The sequence below is a fragment of the Cavia porcellus genome, unplaced genomic scaffold (assembly GCF_034190915.1).
Source record: "Cavia porcellus strain 051 isolate PalLab524CR breed Dunkin Hartley unplaced genomic scaffold, mCavPor4.1 scaffold_4, whole genome shotgun sequence".
Lineage (NCBI taxonomy): Eukaryota > Metazoa > Chordata > Mammalia > Rodentia > Caviidae > Cavia > Cavia porcellus.
The window spans coordinates 21,861,611-21,877,708 of NW_026947487.1; the positions used below are offsets into that span (position 1 = coordinate 21,861,611).

At 35.3% G+C, this 16,098-nt stretch overlaps 1 protein-coding gene across 10 annotated transcripts in view; it reads right to left on the reverse strand.

Moving 5' to 3' along the window:
* Klf12 (KLF transcription factor 12) overlaps positions 1-16,098 on the reverse strand; it is a 390,323-nt gene that overhangs the window by 155,968 nt on the left and 218,257 nt on the right. The window contains exon 4 of one of the 10 annotated variants that reach the window (XM_063246843.1): positions 3,288-3,387. The exons of the other annotated variants lie outside the window; for them this stretch is intronic. Within the exon in view, the coding sequence (XP_063102913.1) occupies positions 3,288-3,293 (6 nt within the window). The 5' untranslated portion in view covers positions 3,294-3,387. The remainder of the gene's footprint in view (positions 1-3,287; positions 3,388-16,098) is intronic. 10 annotated transcript variants of the gene reach the window in all.

Sequence of the window (16,098 nt, forward strand, 5' to 3'; positions counted from 1 at the left end):
TCATTCTGTTGTAGTCATGGTTTGAAAGGGAAACAATTTAATACAGGACACATAATTTATAGACTTATAATAGTCACGCAAAGAAGCAAACACAAAAAAGTGCAGGAAACCTTTCCATACACTAAAGACCCAAAGAATTCAGCTGAGGACCTGGATCCTATGGCAATGTCTTGCATGAGTCCAGCTGAAGACCTAGAGCTCATGACAATGCGTCCACAAGTCCAACTGGAGGCCTAGAGCCCACGACAATCACTCATGCAAGTCTGTTTTACTGATCTTCACTAGGAAGGCCCAAAATTATGCAGTAGAAGCTAGAAAGTCTATGCCAGCGGGATGCAGGACTGTGCCAGTAGGCTGAGGGTTCTGCACTGGAGCCAGGAAGCAACACTCAAAATAAGGACCTGAGCTCCTCCAAGTTCATATCAGAAAGCCAGTGTGACAAGCTTCTCCTGGAGATTGATTAGCACACATCTTCCCCTCCTGAGCCAGGATACAATGCTCAAAGAAAGAACCAGAGCTCCCCCAAAGGAAACCACAGCCTTTCTGAGATAACAAGGTCCTGATCTCCTCTGACAGTGAGAATAGCAAACTTCTTATCAGGAAAGAAGCTCAACAAGCTCCTCCAGAAGAACCAACAGCAATAGGAGAACCAACAGTACCACCTCTTCCTTTCCAGGTTTCCTTTTAACGTTGTTTGTAACAGTCCTCAGGTGGGCCATCCACTCCCAGCATCACACTGATTCAGTTCAGCTGGATATTACAAGTTTCCCACCAGTTGTCAACCCATCACACATTCAAGTCAATCAACATGGGAGAACTGGACATTGGCTTACGGTTAATTTAATTAAGACCTCACTAAAATGTTCTCTGGATATGATACAAACTAAAGGAAACCAAAACAATTTACAGCTTTTAAAATCAGTTACAATGACATTCACCTCAAATCTCCAGCTACTTGGTAGGTTGAGGCAAAAGGATCACCTGAGTCAAGGAGTCCAAGAGTAATCTGGGCAGGATGAAGGTTCTGTGCAAGCAGGCTGAGATTTGGTCTCAAAATTAATTAAGTAATTAATAAAGCTCTTTGCCCTTATAAAGTTGCAAATATTTAGAGCCATTGCTAAATATCATACTTTTATTGAACAGTTCAATGATGAGACATACAAAAAACACCCTCAAAAACAATTTATTATTTACTCAAACTGTATCTATATTGGTCATCTTAATTTTTCATGTTCCATTTGCAAACGAGAGCTTAAACGAAGAGAACAGAATAATCATTGCCAAATTAAAAAGATCATGGACTATTCAGTATGTTTAGAAGATAATTTGAATAAATTAACTTTTGTAATATTTGATATATGCAAATGAATACAATTGACCCAGGGAAGTTATGCAACATAATAAAACAAATGTCTATGATTAGCATTTCTTTTTTAAAATTGATATGATTTCCCTTATAAGTTTATAAATGCCAGTTTTACAACATACAACAAATTTAAATATAGTTTTATCATACAGTACTAAATATTTCTGTAAATTTCCACTGTAATTTTTTGTCAGACTTATAAACAACATATAAAGATGTTAGATTTCAATATTTTAATGCTATAACTAATTAGATGCAGTAACTAGAAAGCGATGACTTTTTAAAAATTTGAATTTCACTTACTGTGTGTTCCACTTTGTAATTATTTTATATCTTTGAAAAGACATTTCTGCTTTCTAAATTGTTGGACAAAAGAATTTGTATATATGTATTCTATTCATCTTACTGTATTGTATAATCACTAATCTTTATTTGTGTCTCCGGCTTGACTTAACAATAACTGACCTCTACGTGGCTTTTATATTCAAACCATCTTGTTTATTATTTTCACACTACTTTTAAAACTGCTAAAAAGCTTCAACTTGCTATACTGTCCTCATAAACTACACACAGTAAAACTCTATTTCTACCTATATTTTCCATGCTAATATCGGAATGGACTGAAATAAAATGGATGCATTTGCATGGCAGACTTCTGCATGTCCTATTTTCAAATTTTGTTTTGATGTTAAGGTGGTCTTTTGTGAACCATATATAGTTACCCTTTTAAATCCAAATTCATGATTTTTTTTTGTCTTTCACATGCAGTCCATCGTATTAGTTTTCAATTATTGCATACACATATTGGCCTAAAACAACACAGATTTATTATCTCACGGACTCAGATTCAGAGTCCAACATATTTTAGCCGAGACTGTTCCCAGCTGTCAGAGGTCGCCTTCCCACTCTACAAAGTGGTATTCTGAGTCTTCCCATTCTAAGATTTAACTTTCCAAAGTTTTTCCTTTTTAAGACATTCCTTCAGGTCAACCAGAGAAAACGTTTTTTCTTTTAAAGGTTCATGTGAATAGGTCTGATCCTCTGAGATTCAACTGGGTTAGTCAGACCCATTCTCTTGAGGTCAACTGTCCGTGCAGCATAACCCAAACGCAGGAGTGAAACCACCACAGTCACAAGGCCACGGACCATGAATCTTGGACGACAGCCAGAGTTCTGGTCACCACATTTATTTGCATCTATTATAAGTAGTTACATTTTAATTTATTTTTACCACCGGTTTGGTTTCTGTTTGTCCTGTCTTTTTGTGTACTCACTCTAACTTCAGATAAAGCAAGGAAAATTGTTTTACTGTTTGCTTGTCTCACATATTCCCCCTACACTGCTAGTTTGGAGAATTATGTAATGTCTTCTTATTCTTTTATGCTTTTTGTTTTTTAAACCCAGAATTATTAATTAATAAGGCCATAGACAACCAACATAAGGACATTTGGAAACTAACTCCCAATATCTTTCTCTGAATTTAAAATGCTATTATAGCTCAATGTTTTAGTTTTACTGTCTTATAAAAATCCCACGAGTCAAACATTAGTGGTGGTACTGTAAGAAGAAAATGGGTATGAACTTATGAAATATTTACCCATTTTAGTCATCATTCCTTTTTACTTTTCAGATCATCTTTTTGAGATTTTTCTCTTTATTCCTCAAGTATTATGAATGTTGCCTTTACTTTATTTAGGTGTCTTAGTTCTTGTTCACTCCAAAGTGTCCTTGTTTTTGCTTGTATTCTGGAAAACATTTCACAGAATTATGGCAAGTTCTCACACAGCTTTACGTGGACATTTTCTCTCAAGAATTTGAAAATATTACTCCCCTGTCTTGAGCTGCCCTTGCTGACAGAGAGAAGTTGGTGTTATCTTTGTAAAGCAGTATCTTTTCTTGCTATTGATTTCAAAAGTCTTACCTTCATCTCTTTTCAATGTTAGTGTGGTTTGGGCTATGGATGCAGCCAGTGGCACAGTGCTTATCTAGCAAGCACAAGGTCCTGAATTTGATCTCTTAAACTGCAAAGAAGCAGAACAAGCCACTATATTTATAGTTATAAAAATTCTGTTTCATTCTCAATTGTAATCAGCCCTTGCTGCACTATTTAAGAATAATTCTAATTTGTGGCGTCAAGATGAAGTTTGAATGTGCACACATACACATATGTGTGATCCTGTTGATAAGGGTAACATAGCAACGGAGAAAGGTGAGAGAATCGAGAGATTTTTATTTTTCATTGTTTTGCAGCAACATGGCTATTTCGTCCCTTGTCATCAACATTGCAGAAAGAACATTTTATATCTTAAAAATTCATCAAATTATTAGCCATCAATTTAAAGTTGCTTTGTACTTTTCTCTGAAGGACTTTTTATTATCATACTTTGTACCACAGACAACAAAATTTCCCATAATTCTACATTTTCGCTTACATTTTGAATAAAGTACATGCCAAATAAAATTTTCAGCTAGCCCAGAATATCAAGTATTACCTATGGGAAAAAGCTGGCTATGCCAACAAAGTAACCCTTAGCATACATTAAGGTGACCAGGGTAGTTTCCTTTGGCATAAATACATAATTTAATAACAAAGCTGAAAGTATTACAATGTATGCATTAGTGTGTTATTTAAGTATTCTCTTTTAAGCAATTCATTATCATGGTACATTGTTTGAGATAGATAGATAGACAGATAGATAGATAGATAGATAGATAGATAGAAGATAGATAGATAGATTTGCAAGCAGAGAGAGAGACAGAAGACAGAGACAGAGAGAGAATTTTTAAAATGTTTCCTGACTCTCAACTAGAATGACTAAGAACATTCCTGTGTTAGTTTCTCACAAACTTCATCTAGGTAACTGTACACTACATCTTATGACCCAGAAGGAATCAAGGTACATGGAACATTTAGCTGACATAAAATAGTTGTCTGGTTTTTTCCTTCCTGGGATCTGGAATGTTCTCCCTACCCAAACAGACACATGCACAGTTAATACATCCTTATTTTATATAATCTACTTCCTACTTTTCTTACTACTATATCTGTCATAAAGAACTTCATGATAAAACAGTAATAACTCTGTTGGCATTTTCCTTTGACCTTCAAGTATGAAACAGTGTTAATGGGTATTTCTCATGAATCTTAGACTCTTAATGGGTCATAAAGAGTTACACTGACTTGACTCCTGGTTTTGGAAAAGCATGAACTCAAAGTAAATTTAATTAAATTACTTACTCTACAAGCTTTATTTTTTTCAACAGAAAATTATATTCTACATGGATAATCACATAAAATTATTCCAAGACTAATAAAAAGTGAAAATTCTTTTTTTTTTCCTCTACAGGGGCAATATGGACAAAAAACTTTACCGTAAAAGCTTAGTATTCTTAATTAAAACTAGATTTTTCATATGGGCATAGCATAAAGCTTTTCTAAGTAGTCAAAAGTAAAAGAGAATGAAGAAAAATGAAAGGAAGTATAAAGCTTCTATTAATTCCGTTAGCATTATTTCTGGCTTGAGTTACCAGAATTTATTCTGTGCTATATACTGCTCAGAATTCCTCAGCCATGGTTCCAGTTAAATCCTCATTTGCCTCCTGGTTCACCATGATTTCGAAGTCCAACCTCTAAAGCAGTATCAGTTAATTTCCTAAAGAAAGATGATCTCACATAAAAAGATAAGGCAGGAAAAGGATCCCAAGAATGACACAGGAGAAAGAGCTACTTGAAAGGGCTGTTCAGAGGAGGTTTGTCTGATACAGTGAGATTCAGCCTGAAATCTGGATAAAACATGGCTGGTATCCTAGTGAAGGGAGCTGCAGACAGGGGACCCAGCCTCTGTGATGGATGTGAGGAATTCCAAGAACAGCAGAGGTGGAGCAGGAAATACAGGAGGAATAGAGGTCAGAATGGAGTGAGAAACCAAGCAAGACTGCACTTCCAGGAGATGGCAAGAATTTGGGCTTTTAAAAAGGAAGCCACTGAAAATAGGTGTGCTATGCTAACACTCACATTTTAAAAACATCATTTTGGCTGAGAAAGGAATGTGTTCTCCACAGAAGAGCAAGAACTCTCTGTAGTTTACAGAATGTCAATTAAGACACTTGAAGGGGCTGGGGATTTAGCTCAGCGGCATAAGCGCCTGCCTTGCAAGCAGGTAGTCCTGAGTTCGATCCCCAGTACCGATAAAAAGGAAAAAGACCAAAAAAAAAAAAAAAAAAAAAAAGACACTTGAACACACAAGACAAACTGAGTCTAAAGGCTTATGCCTTTAACTTCAGCTACTCAGGAGATGCAGATAGGCGGATCACAAGGTTCAAGGCAACAATCCGAGACATTTTCAAAATAAATTTTAAAATGGGCTGGTGTAGCTCAGTGAAGAGTGCATGCCTAGCACTCTTACCTAGTCAGGCCCCTGCTTCATTCTCCAGTATGCTCCCCAAACAAACAGACAACCAAAACAAACAAACAAAACCCACCAAAAGACAAAGGACAAGCCTATAATACTCCCTAAATGCCATGTTTACTAAAGATAGGAACTGCTTGGTGCTCAGTTAAGTATTATACTGTCTTTCACGTTAGTTCGTCTTTTTTTCCTAGTGCTGGAAACTAAAGCCAGGACCTCACACATGCTAGCCAAGCACTCTATCACTAAGCTACAGCCCCCACCCTTTGCTTATGCTATTTCTTGTATCCAAAGTATGATTTTTGCTTTCACATCCTTGTATGAGCCAGCTCAGATATTACAGCTTGCTGATACCTTTGTGACCTCAGGATATTCTCTACTACAACAATACGGCACTAACCAGACAGGGAAAGAAAATATAACAAAAGATAGATGTAATTATACTTTGCAGGTCAATGCTATCAAACTGTAAGCAAGAAATGTTGGATTTTTTCATAACAGAAAGCATAGATCAGATATTAAAACACATGGTAAAACTAGAATTTTTTAAACAGAAAGGAATACAAATAAGAGAAGGTACACAAAAGTCTACAATTTTAATTACATTGTATCTGGCAGATCAATCTTATGAGGATATTAACCAAAGCAATCACTAAATTAAGCAACAGAGGGTTTTAGTACTAAGGTAACCTCTCTATACCAGAGTTTCACAAACAGGGGCCTGTGGATAAATCCAGCTAATTTATGCAAATAAAGGACATTAAACACATCTATGGCTGCCCACTGACATGTTGTCTAGGGCTGCTTTTCTAGAACTCCACAGCCCTGAACCTTTTAAGGAGGGTTTATGGGCCATGTGTCCTGCACATCCTAAAATGCTTATTGATTACTCCTTTGCAAAACAGGTTTGTGGACCTCTGCTCTATTCTGTTTCCTCACAAGCTCCTTAACTCCTTGGGCTTCTCATTGACCTCAGACTAGACAGCCTAGACATGACACCCAGCTTCCTCAGCGTATGGTCAGTGCTCCCATAAGACTAGGCACTGCGTAGTGAGCACCAGGTGACTTGTTTTCTGGTCCACATGGACGCAGTCCACCTGATATTAATTATTTACATTCTGGCCACTCCAATTTTATAAAAGACCCTGAGACAGGAAATGCTTTGTGAACTTTGCATTTCTTCTCCAAATGAACAAATGCTAGACTTTTCAACTTACTTGATTAGTGTTAGCCCAGACTAAGAGAGTTAAATGAGTCAGAGAGAATTCAAATTTGGTTTATTGCCTTATATCACAAGTCTGCATGGTGATCACCAGTCAGTGTGTGTGGAAGTAAGATTTTAAGTCCCATTATTCCCCTTCAAAGTCCCCAAGAGTCCTCACTCCTCACAGGATTGCCTCCTACCAGTGATAAGGTCCTTGGGCCATTTCCTGCTACTTGCAGATGCCTCTAGCCCATTGCAGTCCCAATTTGTAGATTTAAAACTACACTGAAGAGATGGAGCAGAAGACAAATGTGGCTAAAACTCACATTAAGATTAAGTAAATGGGGTTTTGAAGACCTAATGGGGCTTTTATTTCACAGGTAACTGAATGAGACTTTTTTTTTTTTTTTTTTTTTTGACAATTTGTCTAAATTCCAGCTTTGTGGCTGTATTCTACAAGGGTGGTGCTTTTTGGTGTGTTTTTCTTTTTAAATCAGAAACCTAATACAATTAACAGAAATAATAAGGATGGAAACTATCTTGATCTGGTTACAGAAAAAAACTCTATAAAGACCCTCTGCCTTTCAAAAGAATAGACAATAGTAAGTCTGTTACTTTGTTATTACATTAAAAATATAGCATGCATCTAATTTTAATTAACTCTCTTATCTAAAGATGTTTATATATAAACTAGTTTAGAACTTTTAGTGCCTATTTATCGTCACTAATAATTCAAACATGCTCTCTGAAGTTCTAAAAAACAAGTCAAATTTCTAGAGCGACTGCCAAATAAAAATTAAACAGAAATCAAGCATGCTGTAGAAAGAAAAGATAAAACAGTAAAAACTATTCAAGTTTTACAATTCCAAATTATAAACCACTATTTACAAAAACATAGATTTCACTTTTACATTTGAATTTTAATCATGTAGATTCATCAAATGCTATTTTTGCAGGGGATACAAATATTTAAAACATTACTTTTTGTTCGAAATTTTCCAAGAGCTTAAAATAGCAAAATAAGGTTTTACCTTTTTTTTTTTTAATTGATACCGGAGATGGAACTCACGACCACCCACCCGCTTGCAAAGCAGGTACTTTGCTGCTGAGCTAAATCCCCAGCCCAAAATAAACTTTTAGCAAGATATATTTTTCTTAAAATTAATATGACAAAAGCAAAAAAACTGCAACCAATTTATTCCTTCAAAAAACAACTAAAATCTATCTGACGAACTCCTAACATGAATATAACAAAAAAAAAAAAAAAAAAAATCAAATGTTGCTCATCCGATAACGTGAAACATACCCATAGCAAGTAAGGTCTCATTTATACTGACAAACCTAACAATGGCCACTTTCTTTTCTATGGCACTTTCTTTTCTATTGTACTTTCTTTCCATTGCAAATTTCAGGTAACTTTAGAAATCCAATCCTGGTCCTAGAGCATGACTGTGAATGTTCTTCCAGTCTTTACTTCACATGGTAATAGAGGAATAAGTAATACGGTATTATGTTACCTTTATGAGACTGAAAAAATTCGTCACAAAATAAAGAGGTCAAGCAGCGTGGTGTACGGGGAAGCTGTTGCAGGACAATCACAAGTGTGAGCTCAGGTGGGACAATTTAGCAGAACCCTATCTCAAAATTTAAAAAGGGGTAGAGATGTAGCTCACTGTGAAGACTCTGGATTAAATCCCCAGTTCAGGGAAGGGAAGCCAACGGAAGGAGAGGGAAGAGGAGTCTTCCAGGAGCCATACTCATTCTCGTTTTTCTTTCACTGTATTGTTGTATTACAGTCTTTGTGAACTGCCGTGTGGGGAATTAAAACAAACATCTTTGAATGTAAAATTTACTAATTCAATCACTGTGGGGAAGCTTGCCAGATTGAGAATTCTTTCTCCAAATAATTACTATGAATGACACCACCATTATATTGTCCCCTTTTTAAATGCATCCTGAAGTTAATAGCTGTTAAATAAAAGATTATGTCTTACAGTGTTTTCTTATTACAAAAGCAACTTCAATAAGAACACCAATAATCACCTTAGAAAATAAAAAGTTATTTACACGAGAAAAATGATTCTTCTTTGTAGGTCCTTGGAAATGTACTGTGGAAAACAAAATGACTTAAACATCCTTGTTAAATCGGTAACTTACCTTACTTACAAAACCAACTGATTTAAAGGGCTACAAGGTAACATACTTAGGTATTTTTCTTTCTTGTTTTGTGTGTGTAGGGTGGTGTACACTGCATATATATGCCAGGGAAGGATAAGTAACTCAAAAGAGGTCAGATGACACTGTTGGCCTGAAACTGAATCAGCGGCAGTAAAATACTTAATTTAGCCCAACCTCTATCTATTAAATATGTAATTATTGTTAAGTTTGGGCATAGCACTTCAGAATAAAGGAAAGATATATACGCATTTCTCTGTCAAGGAGCTTATAACTCAACATGAAAACCAGGTATGTGTGCATGGCTAGTAAACTTAACAAACAATGTGACAGAAGGAAGGACATTTTTCTACAATGGACAGCTGATAAAATAGTTAATTCACTTTACCATGTTACGAACATCATATTAAATTTTATTGGATGTTAAATTCAGGACGTGTGCTATTGACAATGGATAATATGAGCCCCATTCGTACTGTGTATTGAATGGCTGTTTTATTATAGTACAAACAGCTAAAATGGAGTGGCACTCAGTTACATAATTACAAGTGTTTGCAAAGTGTCATCTGGAGGCATCTTCCCCACATTTAATACAGTTGGGAAAAAAAGCCAGTTTCTTCTGGGTCATTATGTCACAACTTTCATCCCCCTATTCAGTTTCTAAAGATTTACAGAACAAAAACTCAGTTTATCTACAGTTTGATCTCTCAAATAAGATGGAGTTCTTTTCTCATCAAGAAAATGAAAAATATTCATTTATCACCTAAAGTTGTTCTGCTGATTAAATGTGCTGCTCTATCTAAAGCACAGCTGTGCCAGTATTAGCCTCTTTCCTCAGCAGAAGGGATGTGTCAATGTCCTCTTGCAGGAGCACATCTTACTTTCGGTCTGTGTAAGTTGTGCTTCCTGAGTAAAACCTTCTTGGACAGCAGGAGCCCTGGACCTGCCACATCTTTGATCTGTCATAGATTTCACTGCAGGAAACAACAATGCAGAAGGTGAGTGAAAGGGGCAAGAGGAAATGGAAGAAAGCAGGGGGGATGGTACTAGAGAGACTGAGTGAGCAAGAAGGGGACAGAAATCAGTCTAGACAAAAAGTATGTTTGGATGCAAAGATCACGAAAGAGGGAAATCAAGGATGACTCCTACGGCTGTGGCTCCAGAATCATGATGAAGGTTGCTTACTGAGGTAAGTCAAAATGCTAAAGAGAGCCGGGGATAGAGCTCAGAGGCATAAGCTCCTGCCTGGCAAGCACACGATCCTGAGTTTCATGGCCGGTATCACCCCCCCCCCAACAAAAAAAGAAAGTAACAACTTTGATGGATGGTAATGAAGCAAGGTGAAACCAGTATTTCTGCTCTTCAGGTTCCAACCTGGCACAAGAGTCACCAAGTACAAATCTATGGATGTATTACAAGGTAGCAAGAGTGAAATTCTAGCCTCTGAATGCCAGTTACCCTCAACATGTCAACAATATTTCAGATGTGGGAGGTCTGCCACTCTACGAGATAGTCAGACAGTTTTATACATGAGCTTGAAGTACTCAGAATCTCTCAAATTCTCCCCAGGTACTGTCTAGGCGTTCTTTAATTCCTCATGAATCTGTGCTCAGTGACAGAAAATCTGGGTTCATTAGCAACCAAAGGACAAATATACTGATAGTAATAAACCACGTGGCAAGGCTTTTTTTGTATAAGGTCAATAGCTCTATCACAAGAATATCCAACCCAGTGGATGCTTCAAAATGGCATATTGTAAAAAAAAATTAATTTCATACATATATAAAATGTTTTATTTCTAGCCAGATCAAGCCCACTCACAGGGACAGGGTAGAGCTCCGTGGCTGAGTACGTGCCCAGCAAGCACGATGCTCTGGGATAGCCCCGTTTTCTGAACGCAGAAAACAGACTCCTGACCTCATACTCACACGAAGTTAATTATCATCATTAAAAACATTAAAAGCACCAAAAATAGAAACTGGTGATACATGTGTTATTGGACAAGTATAACTGCCCAATGTAACCTCATGTAAATTGTTTAATCATTTATGGCACTAAAAATAATGTAATTAACTATAGCTAGTGAAGTTAATACAAAGTAACTTCATTTTTTAAAACGCTTCAGTTCATTTACACTTTTTAAAAAGAAGTTATTTCTATTCATCTGTTCTTCTAAAAGACTGTTAATGTCTTCCTGAACTTCAGGATACAGATTTATGTGCCCATAAATAAGAAAATGATTTCTGAAAGTGTTCTGTTAGAAAAACCAAACTGAAGGACTGCATAATGGAAAACGATAAAACATAATAATATTTTGACCCTTGTATAAATTAATTTTGATTACTGATTATTATCTGCATCTGATAAAAACTATAATTTCAGATAAATCAAATAAAATAATTTAGACCGCAATGGCATTCAAACTTGTATTTTTACTATAGCAGCACTGCTAAATCATTGAAACTATCTTTTAATTATGAAGGTTTTTGACGCAGAAAGTGGATTTTGCTACTATTCAAAGTACTAAAGATGACTCCCATGCTATCTACAATTCTTTCACTCACTGTTTCACACAACGTTCTATTAGTTGAACAGCAGACCTTGCTCTTTTTTCATGTGTTAGTAAAAAGAGATTACTGTGCTTTGATGTCTTAAAAACAATATGGTAAATAACTGCCACGAAGAGGAGGGGACATGTGCACATGTCTTACTGGGACTGTTAAGAAAGAAACACCATTCTACAGATGATAAACCATTTTTTATGCTTTATGAATCTTTCTTTCTATGTCATTTGAAATGTAAGAAATCCCATCAGAATCTAGGGACTTCTGAGGACTCAAATCTTGATTGTCTGTTATGCTCTGTTAAGCACTGTGTTCTTTGTTTATCTTGAAAAAGTTTAAACTATGAAGATTTCATTGCATTTTAAGTCACTCAGAAATTATGGTAAACAACCGAAACTACTAAAAATTCTAAAAATGTGTTCATTGAAATCTGCTAAAAGATAAGAGAGACACTGATTTTTGTAAGCAAATGGGATTTTGTAGGTTACGTTAGGCCCAAGCTGATTTATTTACACTTGCAAGTATTGTCTGATATCTTTGGTCTTTTCTCATTACAGTTTCTAGTACAATCCACTTTGATTCACATACCACTGTCCATCTTTTAGAAGATGATCAGAAGGTTGAGCAGAGGCACAGAAAAATCACAAGACAGGCAGATATTTATGTATGAAATAGAGAATTACATGAAAAATACCAACATCAAATAGATATACATAAATGTGTACACATAGTTTACAGTTAAATCTCCAGTTTTTCTATCCCTTCATTTTGCAGTGATATATGTTATTGGGGTCTAAAGTACAAATCTCTCTAAGGAGCAGTCTATCTCTGAAACCTTGGGTAGGCATCTGCAATACAGTAACTCCCACTGTCTACAACATGGTCTTATTCCACAAATCCAAAAAATTGGAAATCTGAGAGGTTAATTTTCTTTTAAAATTGTACCATAAAAATTTAAATTCCAAGGGATTACTCTGTTCTTCTCACTAGCCATGTATAGTGATTTTAATCACCAGCTGCTAAAATGTATCTATAGAAAATCCAATGACGGGGCTGGGGATTTAGCTCAGCGGCATAAGCGCCTGCCTTGCAAGCAGGCAGTCGTGAGTTCAGTCCCTGGTACCGATAAAAAGGAAAAAAAAAAAAAATCCAATGACGAATGTGAGGTGTATAGTAAAATACCAACTTCTTTTTAAAAAACAGAAAAAAAAAGGTAAAAATAATACAGAATTTCAAAACAATAGGAAATTTATACTAGTTAATATATTGCATATTGTTTTCTTCAAAGTACTTGTTCAGATTACAAGATTTAGGCATAAAAATGAACATGCAATGAAGATACAAACTATTCTTTTTGATGAACAGATTAGTAGTATAGTTATCTATCTAATATATATACATCCATACATATATGAGTATACGTATATGCATATAATCTTTCCCATTCTTTCAAAATACCCAACTTTTGAAAGACTGTCCTTTATTCAAGAGAAGCAAGAGTATCCCTACATTTATGAACATTAAAAAGTATCAGCAAAGATAATGTAAAGTTAATAGACTAAAACATCAATGTAAGAAATAAAAACAAAATAAAATTTAAAATACGCACTATGCCTAATTTATTTATTTATTTTATTTAGTGTTCCTCTGGCTTTTTAGACTATTAAAGAAACAAAAGGAACTAAATACAATCACACTTTTTCAAACAAGTTGTGAAGGTATATAATAGAAAATAAAATTTTACATCTTTAAATTAAAAAATAAAAGAGGTAGGGTGGTAGAGAACCTGATTAACATGCACAAGGCCCTGGGATAAATTCCTAGCACTTCCCCCAATAAAAGGAGAAGAGTGCTTGGCTTATTCTTAGATTTCTCCTAAGTACTTCTGTGGCTAAATTATGAATGTTATAAAGATATCGTGAGTTTGAGGCATATACTGATGTTAAGTACACCTACAGCAGAGAAAACACAAGAACAGTCTTTGAACATGTCCATAATAGGCTTATATCTAGCTTCAGCTGTACTTTATTATCATCCGATAAAGAATGATCGATTTCCTCTGACACACTTCCCACCTAGTAAACTACATTTATTATCATCTGTCTCACATAAGCATCCGATCAGGGTAATGGGTTTTACAAGCTTTATTTTGGGCTGCACTTCAAAAAAATTACCACCAAAAATACTTCTTTTTAAGCAACGAGTAAAAAGGCAATCTTATAAAGTTGCTTCAACTTTCTGACTAGAAAACAAAATATACGTTCCACAAAACTAGCAAAAAACTCCCATTTGAAACAAGATGTTCTCTCAAAGGAAAAAGTCCTTTTTCTTTCATTGTCTTATTTTTAAAAATCACTTTATTGCTTATAAGTAAATTCTTTAATATATAATTTTAAATCCTGTGACACAGAATAGATTTAAATTTTCTGGTGAAATCTTTAAAATATTAATGTACATCTGCTTGATTGGCTTTTATCACGTTTTAAACAGTTAGTGGGAGGTCATTGTGTTGGACCAGGCTCCTGCACAAGCTTCCAGAAAGACCATGAGAGTCACCTATTTATGCTAAGTGCTTGTAATCAAACTGAACTTTTAAATGGGCCAGTTTGCCAAAAACAGAAATTCCTGTCAATTCGAGTCAAAACAGCAAGGAAGTTTCCTCTACTTTAACCCCTAAGAAAAATATCTTTGAAATGACCAACTCTTTTGGCCCTTTGCTGTCTATGAAATCAACCCTCTTTCCCTATACTCACAAAAACACTCACTGGCCTTTTGGAATGAGATGTTACACAGTTTGAAAATCACAAATAAGAGCAATTTGATCTTTATATTACATTTGTTGCAATTTTGCCTTTGGCCAATGCATGATCCAATGATCTGTTCTCAAAGGTAGAACTCAAAAGAAACTAATAATTTTATACTTGTAAGTAATACAATGTCAGTAAAAATGAAAAAAAGTATGAAAGTGCTTAACTCTTCCAGAAACATTTTTAAAAATCTGAATTTTAGGTGACATAGTAAAATAGGGCCTAAATTTTGCTAGGCTATCCCAACATTTCTTTTCACATAAAAAAGTAAAAAGACAAACAGAAGCATTTCTAATAGGAAGTTGAAAGCAAAAACTCTGGAGAACTCTTAATTTTTTTAAGAAGATATGCACATATGTACAAATATACTCTCATGTTATGGTAAAGGAAAAGAACACAATAGCAAGCTTTGGTCAAAAGAGAAACCAAATGTTATTTAAAATATATTTTCATATATTTAAAAAGTGGACATCATCTCTCACATATTACTATGTAAAAGACAAAATCCCCCTTGCCTTGAATGACCTAAAGTAAAAATCATATCCTCTCCTCTGAACAGCTAAATACATTAACATTGGGACAAACAGGTCACTTTTCAATTTTTTATATTAATACAGTCAGTAAATTATTTCTCCTCAAAAATGAAACTTCAAAATAGACTAAAGAAGTACTATTTTCAAGAAACTTGGGAAATGATTTTTGGCCAAGGTAGCTTCAAAACAGGCATAATCACAGAAGTGTTTGAAAGCAAACACTTCTTAAATAATTATGCATTTTCTTGTTTTCAAAGACACACACTCTAACCTCTTCCTGGATTGGACATGTTTACATACCCTAAATTTTGTCTTCCTGTGAAAATGTATTTGCTAATTCCATGTGTAGATGACAAAAACTGGTGAATGTTAAAGTTTTCCTTAACTTCGATTTCTTACGATGTTTCCACGATGTTTCCACTGATAGCTTGTACTGCTATTCATATTTTTTAATGAATTAGGCAGATGAGTTACATACAAATCCTAAGGCAATGTAACATGACATCTTCCTACAAAAGTAACATATGGCTAGAGGAGGGTAGTAAAGCAGGGTGGAGTCTGAACCTAATGCTTGATACATGGTGGCCAGCACTCTACCAGTCTTCTCTATCTTCTAACAGAAAGTAACGCTGACCCAAAAGGAGAAGCAATGATTTTACAAGTGATGATCAGCCTTTCAGAAAACAGCCTCCTCACTGCTGGTATGGACAGTCAATTTACAGAAGCATTCATTCATCTTATTTATGTGTTGGCACAAGTAGCTCCTTCAAGGCAAGTGTTTTACCTTATGGTCCAGTGTGTTGATTCAACAGACTACAAATTCTTCATCATAAGAAATCTCTCCTTGTTCATAATCTGAATAATACTGAGGAATAACCAATGGAAATCACAGGAATCAATGAGAGCCAGAGAGTCAGCAAAACTATTCAATATGGGATGCCTCTTCTTCAGGATGGACTTCCTAAAAAAATTTTTCTTGAAGATTTAAAAAATGCTACAATCAAATGCCTACACAAATACCCAGTTGTGTATGAAACCAG